Genomic DNA, 19,970 nt, shown 5'->3' on the forward strand with positions numbered 1-19,970 from the left:
CTTTGTTTACTCCATAATGCCATCAAGAATGATAATATGACTATCACCATAGAGGATTTTGTAAATCACATCTCAATAGATAAGAAATGATCAGATTTCTTTCAGAAACTCAGATCGTCTATGTAAAACTGTAACAAAAAGGAATCTGATAATAATTGTCTTAAAATACTCCAGTGACAATAATTCTGTCCTCTATTTAAGCAGTTTTAGACTAAATGCCTTTTTACTTGAAGAAATTAGTGATGTGTCTCACAATTTGTAAAACACACTGCTTGCATAAAGTCCAAACACAAGAGATCTATTTTTGATGTTTTCACCTACTCTTGTTTATGCATCACCAACTTCAGCCAGGATGGTACATTGTTTTAAAAAAGGTAAATAAATAATCTTGGTTGGAATCGCTAAAACAACTTATCTTTTTTAGTTATAAAATAGTTTAGAAGGCAATAAACCAAAGACACATCCATAAAGGTGAACACTTTTGAACAATCCTTGAGAAAAGTAACAATACTTCACAATTATTTAACTAAATTGTCCATTACTTCCTTAATAAATTCACTTTAAGTGAATTTTTAGCATAGTTTTTCCAGCAGTATGTGACTGATATTATCTACTGTAAATGAATATTTCAGTGCCTCTCAACCAGCTCAGCTTATTGTTTTGCTTGGCTACAAAAAAACATGGGAACTTGGATATCAGGTTCCGTGCAGACTTTATGCTCTTCTGCTTTTTCAGTGATCAAAGGGAAAAATGACACCATAACAAAGAGAAAATAAAACTCACCCCTTTAGCTCTACTGTCCTGGATGTCTCAGAAGTTAAAGCTTCGTTGTTGTCCTCGAAACTCAGCTCTGGCTCAATAATTACTTTCTGGGCAAAAACCTTGGTTGACGGCAGACTCACAGTGTTGCGAGTCAAGCGGATTTCTCCCAGTGACTCAGGTTCTGGGATCGTGCTGGTGTCGGGCTCTCTCGGCTCCTGTGGGAATGTTTGAAACTCCACTGAAGTCGCTGCCTTGGTGATGTCGGACTCTGGCAAGCTGCCACTGGATAGCAGACTCTCCAAAGGGGTGGGTGGGGCTTCCACCTTTGTTACCACCTCATCCTCAGGTATTACTCTGACAGGTATGGCCAGCACAGGAGGTGAGTCCACCCTAAAGCCCTCCTCCTCCTGTTTCATTACATCCGTCTCTCCCTCCTCCTCCGTCTCATCTCCCAGGTATGTTTCCACCCAGATGGCTTTATGGAACTGAACGGGAGAATCCCTTTCAGCTGTTTGCTTTCCCTCAGGCACAGGGCTCCATGTCGCGGCTGCAATTTTCTCAGACAGACTGCTGGAAGGTATCCTGACTTCGGAACTTCCCCTCTGTGCATCTGGGTCATTTTTTTCTTGCTGACTGCTGGTACTATGTGATACAGATGACTGAGAGCTTAAAGTTATTCCTTTTAACACAGCGCTGTGACCTTTTTCTCCAACTTTCACTACGGTTTTCTTTGATGCCAAACATATGGAGGTTAAGTTGGGAGACTTCGGGCTGTCCAACGTCAAGGAAAGTGGGGATTTAACTGACATCGGTGTGGTAGGGGTGACAACGTTCTCCTCGCTGTAATTCTGGACGTTGTTGTCCAAATTAACCTGCAATCTCTTGCTAACTTCTTCCACCACTGATTCTGCAAAGCCTAAATCTGTTTCGGAGTTTGGACAAGCAGCAGATGGAAGCTCTGCACTGGTGGGCGTCACATTCCCAGAATTCTTCTGAGCTCCAGCACTGCTGATCCTGGACACACGCAGATCCCTCACGCTGCTCCTGCCACTGCTGCCGCTGTCTGCGAACGGGAGATCCGTGCCATCTGCAATCAGAGAGGCCACGCTGGGGCTGGAGCTTTGACTGAGGGAGTCGTCGAGCTCAGTTCTAGGGGATGCATCATGTGACCCCATTTGAGAATTGACCAGAGGCTTTAACCCATCTTCTACATGGAATACAGGGGAGTGGGGAGACACAGGAGAAGTTGGTGTGCTCAAATTTGTGGAGGTGTTTGACTGATGCTGGCTGCTGCTGCTCTTTCTTCTCTGGAATAAGCTGCTGATCCGACCAAAGACTCCCTTCTTTTCCCCCTGAAAAGAAGAAGAACAAAAGAGGATGTAAAAATAAGGAAGATGTTTCGGTTGGATCTCATCAAACATGAAAAGAAAATAAATCTGAAAGATATGCAACGGAATACACATTAAGCCTGAAGCTAAACCAGGAGAATGTCTGCAGTTTAAGTTGTTTTAGCTGCTACTTGAAGGTGCTAATCTCTCTTTAAAAATATTGGAGCAAGAAATATCTCTTGTTTTGCAATTATTTAAACTGATAAGTGCAAGTTTTAAATAACAAAAACAATACCTTACTGTACTTTGTTATATGTAAACTAGACCAAATGTCAAAAATCCTTGCCTGAATCTCAAAACAAATTTCATAATACCTTTTTTGACATTGTTAAACCTTATGTAGAATGCAAAAGAGGATAAACTGACATAGCAAATTTGCTTTAAAGCCTTGTAATTTAGATGTGGAAATACCATATGTGTCATGAATAATTGTTAGGCTTCCTCATGTCTCATGAGCAATAACAGAAATTTATATGAATAATGTATACACATCTTCTCTAAATTTACTTATATTTATTTTTGCTTCAGGCTGGGATGAAAATTTTCTGTAACATTTATAGTGAATTATTTTTAGCTGGCATACAAATTTGATTTAATATTTCTATGACAAACTCTAATCAATAATGTCTATCAACCTCTCAAGTTACTTTTACTATTTTTTCCTGTGTAGGTTCCCTGAAAGTAGGAATAACTGTAAGTATTATTAAAAATATGAATATATAACATTTTCATGTGTAGCTTAATGCTAAAACTGTTCTACTTATTTAGTGTTCCAATTAAGCTTTGTAGAAAATCAAACTGTTTCTTGACTAGTAAGTTGTTTTTTTTCTTTAACTAGGATTTATCATCAATCTCAAATATTCAATATATGGCCAAAAAAGTCTGCAATACCTCTTCAAATATTGCTTATTTTTATTATCACATTCACTGTGATAAACTTTTTAACCTACATTGCCATCCGTATTTCAAATGAGTCTGATATTTTAAAGGACAAATCACCAATTAATCCAAAAAAAAAAAAAAAAAAAAAAAAAAAGCAACAAAAAGATCACAATTGGCCAATATTTAGGATCTAATCAATATTTCAGGTCAAATACAAGTCAGATTAGTGTCAGATTTAATAAAAAAAGGAACGGTTAGGAACTAGTACTTCAGTGCATAAAAGTTCACATGTCATATGTGATCATAGCTGTATCTCCAGTAGTATTCAAATTAATACCTTCTAAAAAGTTCCAAGTTCAGCTTTGAAATATTCAAATTTTGGTGACTAGTGCAAGATTCAAAATCAGAGTGGATTCAAGCTTTCAAGTGGTGACTCAGTTGTGAAGTATCCTATGTTTTCTTCTCCTTTATTCCTAATTTGAAAGGCTGCAGACATAGTATAATATGAAAATATCAATCTGAATGACTAACCAACTGATAAAAATGCCTTTCAGGCACAGATCAAAGGTCACTTTTCATGACTAGATACTAACCATAAGCAATAAATGAAGTAAAATATTTAGATCCACAGAGGCAGCCACATGTAGCATTACTTTTACAATCAACACCTTTTGAATCTCCCCCTGACTCTAAATCGGATTTGCTACACAATAATCTCAAGGCAGGGGATATATATTAATTATGCACCTGTTTCCACCATATGTTTTTCTTTCACTAAACTTTCCATTAATGTCCTTAGAAACAGTATTCTGTGAACAACCAGCTCTGTTACAATTGACCATTGGTGGCTCGCCCTCCCTGTGGAGTTAATGACAGATTTCTGAACAGCTGTTTAGCCATTAGTCTTTCCAATGATTAACTAGATCATATAAAAATTTTTCTCTATTTAAAAAATAGATTATTAGTCTCATGTAATATTCAAACTTAGAGAGAAACTAAATTTTGGGTTTTCATTAGCCAATATTTCATTCAATATCCATCAAGGCTTGAAAGGTTGCTTTGTGTTTAATGAATCTATATGATTTACAAGTATTAATTTTTGGATCTATCTCTTAAAATGAACTGATTTTAAGATCTTACTCATGTAGCTTTCGCAATAACTTTTTAAAATTCTAAAACAGAATTCACAGAAAAGCTAAATTAATCCATAATGTCGACACAGAGAAAAGAAAGCTTACATTGCAAAATCTGCTATGGTAATGTCAAAGCAAATAAAACATGTGCGGACGAAAAACATGGACCACAAAGAGAGAACAACAGAAACCAGCGCCCCAAGCAACAACCCAGTTCCTGATCAATTTGACTTCCTGGACTTTGAGATTTGCTATACAGTAGACAGGAACAGATACTGTTTCTACTTTCCTACCTGTAGTTGTCCTGCTTTCCAGTTGACAACTTGAAAACAGTTAGTCTTCTTAGAAGAAAAATAGAAGAGAAACCGAAAAATAGCTCTGTCTTCTACTCTGAGGTAAATGATCAGCTCACAAGTAAAGGGAAACTATGGGGCATTCACATTCCCACAGATAACAGACATGTCTATTGCTACTGAGGGCAAACACACCCTTTTATTATTCTAAAGCTGCATAAAAGTAGATCAACAGTTATCTGCTGTTCTGATTATGCAGGACAAATCAGGATTGAACAGTACATTCGTAAAGCCTATGTATGAATTATACAGTTAAAAAGCTAACCACCAGAATTAAGTCAAACTGCTCAGGGACAAATGGGAATACATTCAACAGTCTTTGAAAGTGGTTAATATACTAACCACTGACGTAAAAAGTACATATTTCCACTTGGCAAATATGAGTTTGTCCGGCTTTTTAAAACTGATGAGACACTCTGATCTCAACTCCTTTTACCTTCAAGAAGTGATCAAATCTGTTCTACTTTACCTCCAGATTGTTTCCAGCTATTCACAAATCCACCGCGTGGAAGTTGAACAAAAACAACCTGAATGAAATATCCAGTGAGCCTTTAGGTCTTTCAATCATTACCCGTAGTCTCTAAATGAATAGCTGCCACTGTGCTGTATTAGCCCTTCTCCAGCCACCATTCACCTTTTATTTACCCAAAGCAGAAAGAAATGTTAGGTAGGTGGAGATTGTGTGCCACATCTGTGTGTATTGTACTCCACTTCCTTATCTGTCAGCCAGAGCTCTGCTTTGTGTTCCGATGTCAGATTGTAATACAGGAATAAACACTCTGAAAAGTAATACTTTCATCCAAAAAGACCTATAAAGTTAAAGAAATTTTTTTTTATGTATACATTTCTACAATTCAGGACTTTGTTGTCTTCCACATAACAGGAGTTCTTGTTAAGCACTCCCATTGATGCAAATAGAACAGAGGACTGGTTTGACTGGTTTAATATAAAAAAAAAAAAAAAAAAAAACACGCCCAGGCATGTTCAGATTCTATGCAGTTATTTAGACCAAATCTTAAAGGGTATTAAGTAATTAAACATGACAGCAACAGCATAATGTGGGCTACATATTTATGATGGCTTCCTGCCACCAAAAAGGGAAGACAGACTGAAACTGGCCTAGAGGAACACGCGACAGTCTAAAAGTGGCACAGTTCACTAAATCAACAAATCCTTCGATGGTTACTTACATTTTTCAGTAATTATGTTGTGTAAGTTCCAAATACCTTGATAGTCATAAAAAACATATAGTTAACTATATTGATGTTAAAAATATTTTATTTTGTTTTCAACAGGCATATTATTAGATCACTTGTTAAATATTTTCATGGTTGCCTACTCCATAGTCATAGTGCCATAATGTACCATTCAAATCATTAAATAAAGAGTTACAACATATTGAAAAAAAATATCCTGCTTCACTTTTCTTCGTTCAAAGGTATGATGTAACAAAAATACTCAGAGTATAACACAAATGTAATGATAGCAGCATAAGTCTAAATAAAAGTAATTTTAAGGCTGGAATAACATTGATTGGTTAAAGTCGTAGGGAGTTGAAAAAAAGTTGCAAATAAATGGTATGTCCAAATTCAGTCGATAAAACTTACACTTCCAAAGTAAAACTCCCGTTTTGTAGCAGATTTCAGTAAAGACCACACCTACCACTTGGTTAATTATAACCTCCCTCTGAGTAAATACATAGTCACAGATTTATTTCTTCAGAGACAAATCTCTGGTTGTTTTGCTTTCTCTGGCTTTTATCTTTTGTATTCTGCTACCTGCTTTGTTGCCTCTGCAGTCAAAGACTCTAGTTAATTACATTTTCCATCAGTATTGGTTACTTTGTCTGCTTTTAAATTCACAGACATAACTTTGCTCTTCTCTGCAAAGCAGAAGCTTGTGTGTTTGAAATATTTTCGTATTTGGAATATTTTTAAGTTCCACCCATTGCTTGGACTGCTTGGGTTGTTGAAAGTTGTGTAACTATGAATATAAAGACCCGACCTGTAGTCCCGTGGTCTATATTTGACAAATTACTAAAGCAAGAATTGTAATTACGCATTTTGTTTTCTTTGTAAGCCATCCTTAGAGTTTGCCCTTCTTTAAAATTGATTCAGAGACAATATTCATTCCAGTACAACAAAATATAAAAAAAATACTACTGACAATGATCTTGTAAATTATGTAACGCCATGCCTGCAACTATCAGAACATGCCAGTCATGTTGGAAAGTTAAAAACAGTATGTTATGTTTTCAGGATCTGAACATCAGGGGCTGTTAGATTGAGAGGAGAAGTGATCAAACTCAACTCATTTTTGTTTCCTTGACTGATTCCTGACTTCCTGTTTCTCCTGTAAATATCCATCCATTGTACATCTATTGTCTATATCTGTTTATCATTGCAGGGCTGTGGGGATGCTGGCGCCTATCTGCTGCAATCATTGTGTGACAGGAAAAGTACACTCTGGACTGATAGCCAGCTGATCGCAGGGTAACACAGACACACACAGGACAAACAACCATGAACGCACACACTCACATCTAAGGGCAATTAGAAAGACCAATTAGCCTAACAGTCATGTTTTTGGAGTGTTGAAGGGAGCTGGAGTACCCACACATGCAGAAGGAGAACATGCAAACTCCATGCAGAAAACCCCCAGGCTCACATATGAACTGAAGACCTTCTTGCTGCAAAGCAACAGCATTGCCAACTCTGCCACCATGCAGACTATTTTTACTTTAATTAAAGTAATGGTTGGATGGAAGAATGGATGGATGGATGGATGACAAATGGGCAGATAGATAAAGAAACAGAAGGACTGATGGACCTTAGATATATTCAGAAAGGGTCATTGAATTAAATTTTACAGATTTTATTTTTATGTATTTCATGTTTTTCACATTCTTCATTGCTGAGAAAATATAATGCTTCTTTTTATTGATTATCTCCAAGCCCAGATAACGGTTTAATTTCTGTTAGAACATCAGTTAGGATTTAATGACTAATTGACCAAATAATCATGAGACTTTTGTTTTCAATTCCCTCACACATTCCTTTTTATGCCTTCTTTGCTGATGAAACAAAATTGTTATTTCTCCCATCAACAAAGGTTTGCTGAAATGTGCCAGCTACTGTACAGAAGTAAAGCACCTCAGGAAAAACAACTCCTGCTACTAATTTACTGACTAAGCATCATTAGGGTGGTATATTGCAGAAGTATGCCATTTAAAACTTAAATAGATACACATTTGATAGTGCTTAAACATTTTATTTACTGTACATAGGCTGAGCCACTCTGAATTGAATATGTATCTTGCAGGTCAGGAGCCAAATTTTTCTATTATTTATTGAACACAATTTTAACCTATGATTTTGAAAGTCTAACAAACCTTTTTTATTGTCCTCACAAGCTTACAAAGCACATTTAAGTTTGAGTTGCCTAAGATCCCTAATAATGTCTTTAAACACACAAAAGAAGAAATCTGCTGTCCAAGTGACCTCAGCACCCTGAAAATCCACTCTTTTTTTCACATATCTGCAGGCACCAAATGCAAATTAAAAAAACCTATTGCAATCAAAATTTCTCAAAAGCAAATTTCTAATTCCCAGCTCATTGTGACAAAATCCACTTTTGCACAAGTCCCTCAGATATTAAACCTTAAAAGTAGTAAAAACCCACCTTGTGTTTGGAGGGAGACATGGGGCTGGACGGAGGGTTCATATCCAAGTTGTATAGAGAGGAGTACTCAGAATGAGGGTCCCAGTCCGATCCCGGCCGGAAACCGCACTCTGTGGAAACGCTCATCTGGTCTTCGCTCCTGGTGGAGAAAAGCAGGAAGCAGGCAGAGAAGAAGAGGGGGCGGGGAACCGAGAAACACAGGATGTTATGTCACTGGCTTTTGTTTCCCCATTCATTGTACAGAGTTAAGTTTATATTTCCATCATGACTTTTGGGATAGCTCTGATGTGCAAAATGTGTTTCTTGCATTATTTAATGCAAAAGATGGTGTTTATTCAGCTCCATTAGCAGCATGACCGTGGGCTGTCCCCAAAAACTAATAGTCCTTAAAAACAACACCTCCAGCTTGGTGTGTTCAGGCACTGACAGTTGACAGCTGAAAGTTGACAACACACACAAAACCGAGGCAGAAAATGGACAACGTTCACGCTGCTGCCGAGCAATTACAGCCTTGCTGAGGATCGTAGTACGTCTGTGTGGTATTAGGAGGTGCTTCTGTTTTTGAGGAGTGGTTTTGCCACAGCTCAACTTTCTTGCTTTGCAGATCACAAAGAGACTGAAAGCCTAACAGTCATTCCAGCTTATTTCAACATTGCAAGGGAGCATTTAGCGTACTTTATCTGGCAGCAGAAGAAGCGTAACATGCAGAGGCTCAACTGGGATCAGATTTTTCTGACCATGTCTACATCACAGCGGATATTTAAAACAGAATTGCACATATTAAATTATATGAAGGTACTTCAACAAAGCAGGGCGTTGCATTGTAGTAGATTTACTTCATACACAGTACCACAGTACATTCATCTTTGCGATACTGTATTTCACCGCAAGATGGCAGAAAATCACAACTTTTGAGAGAGAACCCTGGCAGACTCTCAACATTAGTAATCTGTTGACTGCAGACCTAAAACATATCCAAAAACACTGTTAAAGTACTAATAAATCTTTGTAGTTGCTCAACCTAAATACAGAACATGTAAAATAAAGTTTAAGTGACCGACACTCTTAATGCACTCATTCATGCATTAAGACTGCAAGACTAGAAAACTTGTAGAGAGCTATCAGACATGTGGCTTGCATGAATGCCTTTATGCCACGCCTTACTTGTTACCATCATTTTTTATGTTCTCCCTACTGACAAAGATTTCCTGGATAAGATGTACATACTGATACAAATATGTATCATCATTTTTATTTATGAATTCACATGACTGCGCAGATGTTTTTGTTTCTGGAGAAAAAGGGGAACAAAACAAAAGATTTAAGACTCAGCTGCAAAAGTGGTCTATCACATAAAATTACCCCCAAAATGCATGGAAGTTTGTGGATGTAAAGGGACAAAATTTAAAGGTGATGTTGGCCTTCTGTTGTGTTTTCGAGAGTTGCTGCCTTTAGGTGTCTTCTTTTTATGGGTGGCCTATTTCAGAAGAAGCAAATGTAATAGAGAGAAGCTGCTAATCACACAATTACCTCACATGAGTCTTATTCATATAACTTTAGCTTATGAAGATTCCAGACCTCGCCAACATTTTTAAATGTTACTGATGCCAAAATACTTCAGGTACGGCTCAAGCTGTGCAGCACCTGTCTATTCTTGAAGCTTTTGTTACAACTAAGACATTAGGTAAGAAGGTGTGGTGTTTTTAACTTACAAGAAGATAGAGGAAACAAAGTACTGATTTATATATTTTTTCCATTCTGATTTTATATCAGTCACACACAGACCTGGTTATTTCAAATCTTTTTAAAATGCCGTATTTAAAGCTCCACAAATCAGTTGCTTTATTGAATGGGGGGTTTTTAAAATAATCACTCCTTACTTTATTTTCAGTTTTTTATGTTTGATAATCATGCAGTTTTTTTGGGGGGTTTTTTGTATGCCTGTTGTCTGCTTCCGGCCTGACCAATCTAAGTGAGGTGACACCTTTTACTTTCACAACACCTTATAAAATTTTAATCCAATTTTTTCACTTCGACGCACAATCCTTCAGGTTTCCTGTGTTTCTTAAAAGTGACTAATCTTTCTCCAGTAAAGCAAGTACAAACTAGTCAATTCTAATCGAATGTAGTCATGAGAGAATTAATATTTCGCCACAGTCTGATCGTGCTCTTACATGACTGTCATCACCGTCCTCTTGAGATGAGACTGTCGTCCTGTCGTCTGTGCCTCCAGCATGAGAGCTGATTTATTGTGTGCTGTTGGCTGTCATGCCTTCAGTGCAGCAGAGGATGGATATGCCCTGCAGAAGTGCAGCTGCATCTTGTGACATCCTGGTGTTTTCCCAAATCAGAATCGTATCTGTGTTAAATCTACATAACTCGCTGTCAATCCACATGTCAAAATATTGTTTCTCTTTTATTTTACAGCTCAAGTGATACAATTAATGGACATTTTAATATATTTATACATTTGATGTTGCTTCCGATGATGGAAAATAAGCTAAAGGAAATATAAGCATTTAAATCCATTTTAACATGATTAATCTAGTCTCAGACACTTCATGAGCATCTTAAATTTAACTTCTGTTAAACACTGCTTTTCTTTTGCGCTACTTCCATTGTCATGTCTTTATTTTTGATTTGTTTATGAGCTAAGTTTGAACATGTAATAGACATTAGCTGACCATATATTACTACTACTACTGCTACTACTACTACTACTACTACTACTACTACTAATAATAATAATAGTAATAATAATAATAAGCTATACAAAAGATGAATTTATACATCACCAAAAGACCTATTACCTGATAACTGATTAACTTTGTACTCAAACTTGTCATCACATGGTTCCTGCAGGGTTCCTTCATTTATAATCTTCTTCCTTTTACAGAATAAGATTTCTAGATTTCTCAATTCGTTTTAGGCCATAAAATGACAAATAAAAGAGTTCCCTATTAATTTACAAAAAAAATTAAAATCTAACTGCTAAGAAATAAAAAAAGACAGGTAATAACCAATGGGCAAACATGTAATAGACAAACTAACAGAAGAATAGACAGATAAACAAATTGCCATCTGAGCAGATAAATGGAAAAAAAAGAGAAGATAAAAGGATGGAAAACAATGAGGCAATGAAGAAACAACTGGACAAACAAATCAATAAACAAAATGGAATAAAGGAATGTTCACTGATTGCTGAAAAAGTAGTTGATGTTTTCTGACAACCACTCATCCCATTTGAGTCTGCAGCAGGGGTGGAAAAAAATATGCAGGTATCTGTAGCTGAGAACCGGATGTCACCTTTAAAACACAGCTAAGAGAAAATGTGACTGATGCTTCTTTTTGCACAGAAAGTCCTGAAAATAACCTCCAGCATTTTTCAACTGAGGGATGACTTGTGTGAAATATGGCAACCTCAGTCTATCAGGCTGCAGGCACAAACCGGCTCCAACACGCCTGAACCTCCTAAGTTGCAGACAAAGCTCCACTGTTTTAAGGAAACTTTTAATAAGGAAGGTTTGCTTCTAAGTCCTTAATATTCCATGGCAACAGACAATTCTTTAACCATATATCTTTCACAAGTTTGATCTAATTAAAAGGGTAGTGAAGAATAGCTGTGTAGCGATACAATCAACTCAGGAAATGAAACGGCAAATGACATTGAGTTCACAAGAACAATGCTTTCTTCACAAAAGTAAAAATCTAAAGTCAAGATTTCACAAATCATGTTTCGCAAGGCATTCTCTGTAATCGATGAGACATAATTTGACCCATCCTAAATTATTCTAAAGCACTAAAATTGCCTTCCTGGTGTTGTTCACAAACAACTTTAAAATAATGTTTAGTATTCAAAAATGAGTCTAGTTATAATGAAGCTAATAGTGCTACATTTTGAACTACAGCTGATCAAAGCTAATATTGTGTTACTGTAAGCTGATAAGAAGCTTTAGAGAAAAGAATTTAATGGTAGAATGAAGTTTGATAGGATCGGTCATCGTCTCTGGGTACTTATAAAATGTTGTATCTGAGGACAAAGCTGCATTCTTCCCTCCCGCCATCTGAGAAAGGAGGAGACCAGCACAGAAAATAAACTAACGTGACCTTGAATTGTTTCAGATCTGACCCTCTTCTAGGATTTCACAGAACCAACACAATTCACCCAGATTCCTCTAAAGCGATTTTTCAAAAATGATCAAGCAAGTTGATGCAAAGGAAATGATCAGCCTGCATTTCTTATGAGACAAATAGGTGAAATTAGGCAAAAATGATTCCAGTAAGCTCAGTAAGCCTGCTGCAGCCACTGTATAAACTCAAACAAGGGATGGAAGAGATTCAACCAGTGACTCAGACTCTCTTTGGAAGACCAGAGGCTTAATGAGTCACTGGGAGCTGTAGATGGACGTTAGAACGTTTTAGGGAGTCATAAGAAACCAAACCACACACTGCTGCACACAATAAGATGCAAGCTGAGACAATACAAAGGCTGGACTTCTGCTTGTTAATTCTTTCTCCAAGGTCAAATTGCTCAACACTGGGATGAAATGTAGCAAAAGGCAGAATCTGGCACTTTGTTTTCTAACATTTACTCCACATATTAGTTTGATGCAACACAAAGACACAAATAAATGTTAAGTAATAATTCTTGCAAGGATTTCTACTGTGAATCAAAAACAGCTGCTGTTCATAAGAGCGCCTGGCGATGCACAAGGGAGTGGCGGGAAGGACTGCTGCAGGGCCCTGTTTGCCAAAGAGAGGCGGTTCTGCAACAACCAGTAGGCTGCAGCCGTTACGCTCCCATCTGGACCAATAACCGCAACCAGGGAGCGAAGTGCAAAACAAGCCAAGATGTTTGCAAAAGCTTTCAAGCATTTGTCTGCTCAAGTTTCAACAACCTCTCCTGAACTGGTCTGCATGGAGACAAGAGTCTCCTCTGCATCCTGCAGAATGTCAGGTGCTGTGGAGGTATGCTGTATGTCATGTTTACAATCCCCCTTGGGAAAAGAGGGGGTTTGCACAATACCACATGAACAAAGAAACTCCTAGTAATGACATGTTGATTTTGGAAGCACAGATAGAAACCTTTACTGGAATTTTATATTTTCTGTCTTTTGTTCCAATTCTTCTATGCCTCTTGTATGTGTTAATAAAGCAGTATAAACATTTCTTAGCTATTAGCTCATTAATTCATAACTGGCATAAAAAAAAAAACTTTTAATAAAATTATGTTAACAACTAGAAAATCTACAAAACTGAAGCGGTGTTCAAGATGCAAACACTGACTGCAAGCAAGCTGAGAGAATGCAGAAAAAGGTTACAAAAAAATTCCAGCTAAGGCAAAATAACTTCCTGCAACCTACTTGCCAGACACGGAAGGTTGTTTTTTTTTTGTCAAATCTTTCATTTGATGAGATTAAATGTTTGGATGCTGAGTAATAACCTTCAGTTGTGTTTTGTTGTAGGAAATTGACACACGCAGATTGGGAGGTGGTGTGGATGGACTTGTTTTATCAGCTGACAGCAATTACACTGAATTAAAACATATTGTTTTCTTGAACTGTTTAAATATGTTTTCAACCTGTTGGTGTCTGGAGAAGAAAGGAACCATAGATATTAATTAGATAGAAGATTTTTATGAAGGGAGGACAAGAGGGTGTAAATGAAACCGATGATGTGGAAAAGGGAGGAGCTCACTAACGAAGGAGAAAAGGAACAAAGGAAAGAATGAGAACAAGACAATTGAGTGAGGACAGAAGCAGAGACTGAAGAAAGGAAGCACATAACATTTAGATAATGGGATATCCATACTTATCCAGACCTGGAAAATACTTCAAACAAGTTTTATTCACTTCTATACATTTCCAGACTCTGTACTAATAATCCAACATGCTGTAAGCCCTCCCTACAATAAAACAGGTGAAGTTGGTCATTGATCACTAAACCTTTGGCTGTACTTAAAAATAATCAAATATCATGCAAATCTAAATCAAAACCTTTTGGATCAAAACAAGTTTTTAACTTTTATAATTATAGCTACAGCTTCTAACATTTATAAAAATATATACATAGATTTTTACATCTTTATTAAAACTGTGAATATATCATGAAATTGTAATATGAGGCAGATAATCTTTGACAAATATCAAGTTCCCCTACTACTGTTATTGTCGTCTATAAAAATGCACCTCTCCCAGTCAAAAATAACCAATCTGAGCCAAGAGGAAGGTCTAAGTGCTGCCAATCACCCCTGTGTACAATGGGATATCAGTGAACCACAGTGAGTGAGTGCCATTAATTACAAATGGAGAGAACATGGAAAAGTGGAGAACTTTCCCTGGATGGGCAGACCTACCATAATTAATCAACACAACACTAAAGAACTGCAGGCCCAGTTTTCCTCAGTTAAGATCATTGTTTATGACTGAAAGAACGAGTCAAGACAACAATGTCATCTTTGGGAGAGTTCCAAGGCCAAAACTACTGCTGACCAAATATGACTAAAGGTCTTTTTCACAATCCTCAATAAATGTTGGTATTTCTCAAGATTTATTTTTCATAGTTTGTGAGAAATAATAGTCAACTGAGAATTTAATTAATCTACATCGGGATTATTTTTTTTACTAAATTAAATTTATTTTTTTCCTCCCCTCCAGGGGGTCTTTTGTGGTCTCTAGTGTCCCTTATATAAAAGTAGGCTGACAGGAAGGGTGGAAGGAGAGGGGTGAAGACATGCGGCAAATATCGTCGGGTCCGGGAGTCGTACCAGCAACGGCTGCGTCGAGGACTCAAGGCCTCCAAACATGGGTCGCGCTATCCCCTACACCACCACGGCATGCCCAGATTATTTTTATTACTAAAGGAAAGAGTAAGAAGGAAAGAAATGAGCTTCATATTTCAGGGAGATGAAATGATGTTTATAAGAGCTGTATTGAGCTCAATTCTGTGAGTGTAACATAATAACTTCAGTGTTGTTTCTTTTAAGCTGAAGAAAGCTTTAGTACCTCCTTAATATAAGTAAGGCTGTAATGATTTATTGAATGATTCAAGTACCTTGATTATTAAGGCAATTTATCTGCTTGGGGACTTAAATTAAATTATTTTTTACTATTTAGCACACCGTGTTCCGGGCAAGTAGTTTTAAGCAAGTTAATACTTGTGGAACATTATGGAAGACTGAACACAATGGGAAAGCTCTGAATTCAATTTTACAGGAGGCAATTTCTGCAGAAGAAATTTTTTGCCCTCAAACCTGTTTAAGGTTTCAAAAAGCAAAACATCTCACTGTAAAGCATTCATATGCCACCACGTTGCACAATCTCTAGCTTGTCCCTGGAGCGACAGGCAAGATTTCAGGTGATTTGTTTTTGCTTTCTACAGGAAATTGTCACTCTGAACTAATGTTCCTGGTCAGTAAGAACAGAGAAATTACAAATACTTTAACTAGGCTTTTTTTTAGGACACCTGTTCCTGTGACCATCTACTTAAATTCCTCAGAAAATAAAAATGTTTTAAATATCCATGACTTTTTTTTAGAAATTAGGTAATATCTGTACTGCCTAAGATTTTTTTTATAGTGCTCAAGAAACTCCAGAGGGCTGATATGTAGTTTTTTTTTTAAAATGTGCTGGTTTACTGCCAAAAAACCACCAGGAATCAGGTTGTGGATTAACTGGAGCTGCTTTAGGGAATGATAGATCTGTTGATGTGTGAGAATTAGGGATTTATGTGCATTCCAGTCTCTGAGACAAAAAAGTCCAATGTGGTATTTATTTCCATTCAATTATTTTCGCAGTCTGACCTGCAGATTACAATTTGGGCTATATAGAAGAAAAAAAAAAAGCTGCTGGTTTTTTGATCCAACAGAAAATGTAGGAACTGATGCCCTAACCCACGCAGTTTACCAAACATTTTATTAAACACAAAAATATCTTAAAGTACATGCTGTTGGTTGGTTGCCATATTTTGTGACTGCAGCGGCTGGAGTTTTGGTGCATTAAGAAAACAAAAGTGAGTGTCTGACCTGAGAATTACCCATCAGAGTTTTGTACTTAATTTTTGGTAGATTTACTGGTGAGTTTTGGTTCATTGTCATATAATGTTCCAGCTCTACTTCAACTAAATGTTTTAGTGAATTGTCTTGTTTTTCTAAAGCACACTGATCAGTGCTGTAAATCATGGTGGATTATGTGAGGTTAAGCTTGACAAATACCTGCAACAAAGCAACCCCAAACTATGATACCTCTGCCTGGGTGTAAAAAATTATGTTTGGACTTTTCTGAGTAGTAATCAGGTGTCATTATCTGCATATTCCGACATAATTAAACAACAACTATTTAAATCCAATTTGCAGATCTCTTGGACTTGCATGCATTTTAACATCAACAGCATCAAAGACTTCTGTTAGTATCTTTCATTCTGCTTTTAGGTTGGACTTGCTTAAATTGTAGGCCATTTTATGTCGAGTTACTGTTTCTAAATTCTTCACAGAGATACGAATCTAAGAAGCTGCTACAAATTTCTTTGTAAAGCCCTTCTTGTAAAGCCCTTACACAGCTCTAACAAACTTTGTAAAAATTACTTAAGCTTCAAAGCATCGTTGAAATAGATTTTAAATATTGTGTTCAGCAGAACACACAGTAACTAAAAACAGATTTGCATCACTGTGAAACATGTAAGCATTAACCAGTGAAAGAGCACCATTTTCATCAATCACAAACAAGACATCCTTAACACAAAATGGTGTTGGGAAAAAAATGGGTGGAAATTAAAATATGTGTACTTCACATATTTTCTGGACTTTTGCTCATTTAAATGACATACAGAACCTGTACTTTAGTGTGTAAAAGAACAAACATTGACTATTGTGTCAATATTTACACAGGACACAAAATGTCCTGTGTAAAATATCCTACACATAAAGTTACATCTGTGGGAATCCAACACATTTCTGTTTGAATATGAATAAGTAGGCGTGGACAGGTGTGTGTATACAGCATTGAACAAAAGCTCAGATCCAACAGTCAAAAGTTTCAGAGCTCATGTTGTACAAACAAACATTCAAATATGGTCTGAGCATTTTTAATCCACCCTTCCAGTCTGCTTTTTTGGATCTAATATTTGTAGGTCTGTTGGGGGGCGTTTTTTGGCACCAGGCAACACATTCTTGGCTCATTTGTTAAGGAACTGTACCTCACAAGAACAAAGGGAAAAACATGCAGTTTATAAAAATAAAAATATTGATAAGCAGTAGTTCGGGCAGATCAATGCTGATCGGTCAAATTCACCTCTACTGCACTTGAGTGCACAGACAATGAGAAAGCAAAAGTAACATCAAGTGATTCCTCATTCGTCAACCTTAGACATCATGAGTTAAACACTGTCTTACATACAGCATAGTTTAAAGACAACTAACAAAACCTGAAAGTTGGCATTAAAAACTTCACTGGAACTGTCTTGTTTTCAGTTGGTAAATAGAAAGAGTTTAGAAGCATTTGTTTTGATGAATGAACTCTGAAGTTAATGTGCTCAGGTTTTTCACCCAACATTTCTCTGTATGGAGCCATGTTTTTAGCAACTATTTCTAGCTCACATATATTTATCATGGGAATTAGCATCATATTAATATTGGGCTTTTAATAAGTCACATTAAGCTTTCTTTTTTCAGTATGTAATGATCTTACAGTAAACAGGTTCAATGATTTTATCTGTAAAAGTTTTATGATCTTCTATAAGGGTCAAAGTTTTACTTACAGGTTCAAAGCCTACAAGATAAAGCACATACATACAGCACTACTGCTGAATTATACATAGACAATATTAAGAAAGCCACATGTTTCTAACACTTTTCCGAGTCAAACTCCATTATCAACACCTTCGAGCATTTCCACAAGCTAAATTCCTTCTGGAGATACATGCATAAATGTGGTAGCATCATGCTGGGGCCTGTTCAATCAAACATGCTACTACTGAAAGCATAATTAAAATAGAGAATAACCCAATAGCTATAAAATGTACATAAGATCAGCTCTTAGATAATTGAAATGCATGTTTGCTCAAAAAGAACAATGACCCCCAAGCAAATCAAAACAGGTTATATGATTAGATAAAGCAAGAAACTCTTGGCATGTTTGATAGAAACATCTCCTTTGTGTTAACGGTTCTGTCTTATTTTTTTATGTCCACCGGGAAGCTCATAGCACAGGTTTTCCCACCTAAAAACATATGTAGGCTGTCTGTCAGCTCTGAATGACAAATCAGTGATTCATCACCCGTTATACAAAGGTTTTATAATTGGAAATTTCCCCTAAAGTATAATTGACACTTTTTTAGAATGTATGGATTAAACTAACCCATAACCAGATTTCAAGAGAAATATTACAGCAAATCTTTCATCACATCTTTCCCAGGTAACCCAGACAGTCAGAAAGATCAGATTTGAGCTCAATAAAGTAAAACAAAAAGATAATCTCCAAGAAGATTAGCAATATTAACAAAACAGATACGAATGGCATAAAAGGAATATTATTTATTAATTCAGTTATACAGAGAGACCACAGGAGATGTTTGCAGAAAAGGCTTAATTTTATACACACATTAAGCCTCCACACCCTCACCCAAAAAACCAACAGGAAAACTGAAGAGCATGACTGGATTATCTGATCTAGTAGTGGCTTATTTTGAAACTGTGCAAGTTTTCATACTGGAAACTTTCAGAGATCTTCAGGCCTCCATCACCACTCAAACGCTGAACCAGTGCCAATCCCTTACTTTTATCAGAATGTTTGAACAGACTGTGCTAGTCCCATGCCTTACTGCACATGCTAACGTTTTTTTTGTTTTTTGTTTTTTTCTGCAAACTGAGTAACACTGCAATGCAACAGAGTAACTCCACAGTCTTTCATTAATTTTTAGGTTTTTACCGACAGCCACAAAACTATTCAAAACCACAGGAAAAAAAAAAGGTTTAAAGTAATCTTTCTATTCAAGTAAAATGTTGCTTCTCGTTGGAAGCAATATTAGTTTGCTTCCAGTAAGAGTCATTAACATTGCCTCTGACTGGAGCAGCTAAGCTAGGGTCTCAATTTGTATCTGATGGAGACTGTACCAGGCTTCAGTCTTCGTATGTTTACAAAGGCTGAAGCCTGCTACTCAGGTTTCTTCCCAAAGTCCAAAAACCAAACCAGGGCAGCAGTTCAGAGGTTATCTACTGTTAAGGTACATCCTTGACATCTCATTTGGCAACCTGTCCAGGATGTACCTGGCCTCTTGCCCATTCACCAAAGAACATAGGCACCAGCCCCCCTCGCTACCCTAAAAGGATAAGCATGTTAGATTATGGATGGACCTAAAAGCCAATATATAACCTAGAAGATATTATACTGGAAGTCCCAAGTACTTTATTCATATAAATCACTTTTTACTAGATTTAGCTTAATTTCATGTCCCTCCGATGCAATTCCACTCAATTCTCATCTCCCTTCAGTGCTCCATCTGGGATTTCTCCAGTTGAATTTCAAATAGTAAACAGAGGGAGGAGTTTTGAACAATTACATACATTTTCTGCCCTGTTTTGGAATGGAAGTGGAGGAAGTGAAAAAAGCCACTGAGTTCATGTTGGCCTCACTTCCAAATATCGAGCAATCAAACTGGAACTGTTAATGTTACTGAAATATGGTTTTCAGTTATGTGTGTTAGACTAAGAACTACTGTTAAGATAGATCCGTGACATCTCAAATGTGCGTCTGTAAATATTTTGTTTCATAAAGGAT

At 36.8% G+C, this 19,970-nt stretch overlaps 1 protein-coding gene across 1 annotated transcript in view; it reads right to left on the reverse strand.

The window, feature by feature from the left end:
* crybg1a (crystallin beta-gamma domain containing 1a) overlaps positions 1 to 19,970 on the reverse strand; it is a 40,741-nt gene that overhangs the window by 18,244 nt on the left and 2,527 nt on the right. Inside the window, exons 3-4 of the mRNA XM_044141930.1 lie at positions 8,200 to 8,338; positions 784 to 2,114 (exon numbers count right to left, since the gene is read on the reverse strand). Coding sequence (XP_043997865.1) covers positions 784 to 2,114; positions 8,200 to 8,338 — 1,470 coding nt within the window. The remainder of the gene's footprint in view (positions 1 to 783; positions 2,115 to 8,199; positions 8,339 to 19,970) is intronic.

Source organism: Gambusia affinis, linkage group LG16 (genome assembly GCF_019740435.1).
Source record: "Gambusia affinis linkage group LG16, SWU_Gaff_1.0, whole genome shotgun sequence".
Lineage (NCBI taxonomy): Eukaryota > Metazoa > Chordata > Actinopteri > Cyprinodontiformes > Poeciliidae > Gambusia > Gambusia affinis.